Source organism: Oenanthe melanoleuca, chromosome Z (genome assembly GCF_029582105.1).
Source record: "Oenanthe melanoleuca isolate GR-GAL-2019-014 chromosome Z, OMel1.0, whole genome shotgun sequence".
Lineage (NCBI taxonomy): Eukaryota > Metazoa > Chordata > Aves > Passeriformes > Muscicapidae > Oenanthe > Oenanthe melanoleuca.
Genome location: NC_079362.1, coordinates 30,372,983 through 30,378,982, shown reverse-complemented (window position 1 = coordinate 30,378,982; position 6,000 = coordinate 30,372,983). Strand labels below are relative to the sequence as shown.

The 6,000-nt window shown below is 40.8% G+C and overlaps 1 protein-coding gene and 1 long non-coding RNA gene across 2 annotated transcripts in view; one reads left to right on the top strand and one right to left on the bottom strand.

Moving 5' to 3' along the window:
- Window positions 1-1,995: 1,995 nt before the first annotated feature.
- On the bottom strand, window positions 1,996-4,963 carry LOC130265274 (uncharacterized). The gene is made up of 3 exons (XR_008842582.1): window positions 4,781-4,963; window positions 3,522-3,588; window positions 1,996-2,987 (listed from the first exon to the last, which is right to left on the bottom strand). It is a non-coding gene; the product is annotated as an uncharacterized LOC130265274 (long non-coding RNA).
- Window positions 4,964-5,018: 55 nt separating this feature from the next.
- MTAP (methylthioadenosine phosphorylase) overlaps window positions 5,019-6,000 on the top strand; it is a 33,813-nt gene continuing 32,831 nt past the window's right edge. The window contains exon 1 of the mRNA XM_056514239.1: window positions 5,019-5,092. Within this exon, the coding sequence (XP_056370214.1) occupies window positions 5,057-5,092 (36 nt within the window). The 5' untranslated portion in view covers window positions 5,019-5,056. The remainder of the gene's footprint in view (window positions 5,093-6,000) is intronic.

Here is a 6,000-nt window from a genome sequence, read left to right as displayed (position 1 = left end):
AAATGAATGAACTGGTATATGGACCAAATTAGAGAGAATTGCTCACATCTTAACACTAGCAGACCAGTGCAGCTATTAATAAAAATAATGCACATATTCTGTAACCATTTCCAGTATGATCTGAGGTTCCCTTTTCCCTATAGCATCACTGAAGATAATGGGCACTTCAAGTCAGTACATTACAATCAGGAAGAAAGGTATGACCACATAATTGCAGTGTGGATATTATTTTCTGAACTAGCTTATGTCAATAATGTCAGAAGTCAAGTTTCTGAACTCCACTATCTTATCTTGCAGATTTTGCATACCTGAGCTCACAGTGTGCCTTTCTTCGCATGAACACTTTCAGAATTATTATATAAGTAAATTATCTGTAAGATGAAAAATCCTCTTTTGTAAATGCCAGAGTTCTTCTGTCTTTGGACAGTGCAATCTTCATTGAATTAAGGTGATTTAGTGCACAAGAAGCACATCTCAGCTTTCAAGATGACAAGGTAATCTTCATGATTCCTCCTTGAGAAAAAAAAAATCATGCTTGAAAAGGAATTTTCTGGTTGATTTTTTGGTTTGGTTTGGTTTGGTTTTTTTTGCTAAAATGGTCCCTTCAGACACTTCCACTTGTTCCAAATTAGGGAAAACCCAACTGCCCATTTTACAAATGGATGGACAAATAGATGTAGTCAGTTAGCTTTTTGCTGGCATGCTTTTGAGGGTTCACAGACCTCACTGCTTCACAGAGATGCCTGTAGAAACAATAAACTAGTACAACCACTAGTTTAGGTAGCAGATCACAATAAAGAGTTGGAAACCTAGGTTTTCAAATATTCTTGAACCTGACTCAAATGCTTATAGTAGTCCTTATTCTAATTTATGCTTTAAAAGTTATTTGTCCGAACACCAAACACAGAAACTAATTTTTCTTTTAAGTCAGTTGGAATGATAAATCATTATTCTGGGGACAGGAACCAGAAAATTGTTTCCAGTATAAAGGAACAATTAAGATGGAATGTGAAAGAGAAAGCTAGTTTCACATTAAGAGCAAATGGCAAATATGACTTCTTTTTTGGGTCAAATTTTGTCTTACAGAATACAGAAGGACACAGAATACTCTTCTTTTAATGTGTGTAATACTTCATCACTATCGAAAACATTCTGTGAACTTGCAGGGCAGAAACAACAAAGTCTCAAGCAGTACAGCATCTCATCTTGACAGTGAGATCAGCATGAATGAATGGAGAAGGTAAACTGGACTTGACTGAGGCTTTATTTTCCCTTCTTCCATGCAAATACTGTTTCTTTGAAGTAACAAAGTGAAAGCAATTCAAAGCTCAGCCATGTGTACACAGCACTGTTATTTCTTTACAGCAACTTTTGTTGTAATAAAAAAGTAAGACCTTTTACCTCGACACAGAGCTTTTCATCTGCAAAGCAATTTCACAGATACATTCTAGCTGAACACCCCTTAAGAGTTAAGGTTGATTACCATCACGATTCTGACTTCAGGAGGGACAAGGTTTAAATTACTTATATTCATGAAAGTATTTGATGTCTGAAGAGGGATTAAAACTCAAGGGTCACTACGTCCTAATTGCCCACAAAAGACCTTTTCTCAGGTTCGGTTTGTACTGTTAAGAATTGTCTTCTTACACACAGACTGTTTTCTATTTACCTAAATAACAAACTACTTTTGTAATTAAAGTGTTTCTTACACTAACAATCATGTTTCTGTTCATTTGATCAAGGTTTCCAAGCTCTGTCAGCCCTATGACCAACTGTTATAATAGTTGTGGGGAAATTAAATTGTCGGGTCTTCCCAGACTTCTAAGGACTCTCAGGGTTTTCAGGTATTGACTACATGTAGACTTCCACAAAAACTCCCTTGAGACATTAAAAATTACTTTACATTTAAGTTTGAAAGGAATTAATCTGATATATAAATTACCTGTTTTCATTTAAAGTTTCTTTTGTAATTTTTGAGTGGTGTAAATCAAAGAAGAGAGATTTCAAGTAATTGTGCACTTATTTTATTTTTGAAAAAAATGAAACATCATTTAAGTGTTCCTGTTTATTCAGATAAATAGATTTACAGTTCACCATTTAGAATATGAAGTACAAAGGGCAGTCTCTGGGAATATACAAAGCCATCACTTTACTTTAAGGTGTTCTTTTCTGTAATGTCATAAATGAAATTGTGAACTGAAATTGCAATCTCTCTAGTAATCCTGTAACAAGTATCTTTTTAATAGTTTATGTTTATTGTGTTTTCCTGAACATTCTGGGTTTGTCGGGATGGTGTTCAATTATCTGCTTCCAAATTCAAATGGCTGCTATAGAAACCTGTCTACTCACAATGATAGAGGTAGAGTTAAAGATTTCTGGATTAGTTTCCTGATGAGCAGTCACTGAACTGGATTCCACCTCTCAATCCTATAAGAGTATTTAATTTTAAGCTATTCAAAACCGAGCTTTCAAAAGCATATGGTGTACAGAAATAAAAGCATTTAAAAAGTTCATTTCACAAAGCACTGCTTCTTATGTGTCACTGATCAGTTAAATAATTTTGAAGGCATAAATACAAGCATGCCTTAATCTAGGTTCTAAAGTAAGTAATGGGAACTCATTAATTTTTGATAAACACCTCACTTGAAGACATGCAAAATTTCATATTTATACAGTTTTCCTTCTAGTAAACTGCTAAACTGAAATTCACATGGTATTAAATGCGAAAAAGTACTTCAAGAGTGCAGTTTTTTGGCCCCTTTTCTGATTCTGATTCTAAGCTGTCCATCCCTTGTCTGGACTGTGCTAAACGTGTTCAGACCAGCCGTCTTCAGAAACTCTATCTAATGAAGCTTTCTTTGAGCTTCCAGCTCAACATTTCTTCAAGTATCTATGTCACTTACCATCCAGCGTGAGTCTTTTCGGCTTGCTGCTCAGTGTTCGGATTCAATGTGGATATATGGGGAGGATTATGTAGAGCAATACTCCTACAAAAAACACAAAGCATCAGAGAATCCACAGGTGGAAAACAGACACTTTTAAGAGGAGTAAGAACAAACTTTTAACTTCCAGTCCCTGGCAGTGCAAACAGTGAACACTTGCAATACTATTTAAGCAACACGAAGTCTCATATTCAAAAAGCAAATATATTGCATGTAACGTAACTGTGGTCAAAGATGAATACTGCAACACAACTGACACACCTTTTTATAAGCAATTCAGCAGAGGAGAATTGTAGGATTAAATGGAAAGAATTGCCAAGAATTATTCATTAAAAGATTCTGTACACTAAAAGCAGAATATATACCTTCAACAGAACAAGAAAAACACGGTAAATTTCATCATATTGTGGTATTATGGCTATACACTAAAGCCATAAAAGAAGTTAGCTACAACTTCACCTGAAAAACAGTAACTTCAGCTAAAGAAGTTAACATGTAGCATCACTCATGTTCTTCTTTCTCTCTTTATATCATGATTTTCCAAAGTAAATTTCTCATCAGTATGCTCTACATTCTGACCTGCAGTAAGAATGTTTCAGCCGTGGAGACGAACATCCCAGAAGAGCACGAAGATCGCTAGCACACACTGGACAGTGTTTAAAAAAGAAAAAAAAAAAGTGAAAAAACTGTTTAAAGCTGCACAGAGAGCATATTCCAGCTAAAGCATGAGTTCAGCACTAGCTGCTACTGCCTTAAGTTACAGGAATAACTGTTCCTTTTGGTGTACAAAGAACTGCCCCAAGATCTGGACATAGGTCCAGTGGTGAATCTGAACCTGTATTTACTAGCAGATGTGACTGTTTTTTTAAGAGGCAGGTAGCACCAAGTGGTATGTGAGAATAGCAAGTCTAGCTGGCCAAGGTGTCTCCAGCAGATAAAGCTGCTTTAAAGGAAATATGTCAAACACTTTTACAAGCAAGTATTCCAATTAACAAGATAGTGGCTCTTTTTGAAAGCTATACATTTTATAAAAATATATCCAGATTTGTAACTACCTACAGAAACAAAATGCATAAATATATAAAAACTATTGATCCAAAATGTAGGATTATGGTACAGTAAAATAAATGTTCCTCCTAAATCTATGGACTTGTAGCAACAAGAAAAACACCACAGATAGGAAAATTTTAATATTAATACACAAAAAAAGTGTTTATCTTTTTCTATCACATAAAGCTCTATTTAGCTTGGAGAGCTAAACACGTGTAAACTTTCTATGTATGTGTACTTCAAAAACAAGTTGGTTTTGTTTTTTTGGGTTTTTTTGTTTGTTTGTTTGTTTTTTTTGCGAAGTAGTTTTTTTTTCCAGTTTGTTCTCAGACAATTTGCGCATACTGAAAAGATAAGCCTTAACTTGGAGCACATTAAAATTCTAAATTAATTGGATATTTCTTTTTTTTTTAATTTAAAACAAACCTCTTTTACTTAGTCAAAAACATTCTAAATTAGGAATTTTCATGTAGGTTAGGGCTAGACTTTTGGTCTCGTTTTGCCGCTTCCGGCACTCCAGGGCTAATTAGCACTTCGTCGCTTCGTGTCACTGTTTTACAGGACGCTTCAGGGATTTCTGTGGCGCAGTTTAACTCCACCTCTGTTGGCTAACTCAAGGATTTGAATGGCGGGGAAGTCAAATAAACCGCTGAATTCCCAGGAATACGGAAAGGTGGTCTGACTGAAATACAGACCCCGTGGAAGTTAGGTTCTCACAGAGACGGAGCTAGGGTTTGGCAACCTGAGCACACAGCTGCACCTTTAAGAAGTCAAATTATTTCAATCACACCCCCGCAGCGGAGGCTCCCAGAGTCACAGGGCAGCATGCAGGTCGGAAGGGTTAAGAAGCAAGCAGGACGGGGGCGTTGCTCGCGAACCGAGCGGGGTTAAGCCCGGCCGGGCCCCCGTTCGCCTCACGGTCCGGCGGGCCGGGCCGGGCCGGGCCGCGCTCCCCGCCGCTCCCGGGCCGCAGCGCGGGCGGGCGCTGCCCCCTGGCGGCGGGGAGCGCCCGAGCGCGGCGGGCCGAGCGCGGCCCCGCGGCGCCGCCCCGCCCTCCCGCCAGCATGGCCGCCGCCGCCGCCGCCTCGCTGCCCGTGAAGGTAAGCGCGCTTCCGCCCAGCCGCGCCTCACGAGGGAGGAGGTGGCGTCCATGGCCGCCCGCAAACCCTCCCCGCCGCCGTGTGGCGGCGGCTGCGGGAGCGAGATGTGGCGGGCCGCGCCCCTGCTCTCCCGGCGCTGCCGGGCGCGTGCCGGGAGGCTCTGCCTTCCTTCCTTCCTTCTTTCATTCCTCCCTTCCTTCCTCCCTCCCTCCCTCCCTCCTGCCCGCTGCGTCCTTCCCCTCTTCCTGCCGCCTTCCCGCCGTGCTCCTGCGCCGCCTGTCGGGAGCGGGCCCGGGATTGCGGCCGTGCCGCTGCTGGGGCGCCCGCGGCCGTCCCGAAGAGACGGGTTTGGTTTTTGTTTTTTGTAGTTTTTTTTTTAAATCCGGAGAAATCTGTTCCGTATGTCTGACCCGTGTGCGGTGCGTTGGGTTTGTCCGTGAGAGGGCTCTATTATTAAACGTGCACGGAACTCTAAGCTTTGACAGAAGTGAACAGTGCAAAACTTCCTCTCTTAAGATTTGTCTCCTGTGTGTTTGAAGAGCTGCTCAGAGCGGTGATGGCACCGGCGTGAGAAGGCCGGTGCTCAGGCTGAAATTTTAGTTTTCACGAACACGCATTATTTTTCTGCGGTGAAGTAGAAAAATCCCAATCGTTTTGGGTGTAGAAAGCAGTTATGACCTGTCTTCAATGTACAGATTTATTCTCTTAAGTGTAAATTACACGCAGCTCAATGTTTATCTCCTTTGAAGCAAAGTGATTTGTGATGCCATCCTTGCCCCTTTCTCAGTATCCCCAAAACAGAAGGGAGGAATACAGAAGGGTTTGTTGGTGGCTAGCTGTCAAAAAGACCCATAGGTGATCATGACGTGTACTAGTGTTTGACTCGCAGGTTATCAAGTGTAGGCTGT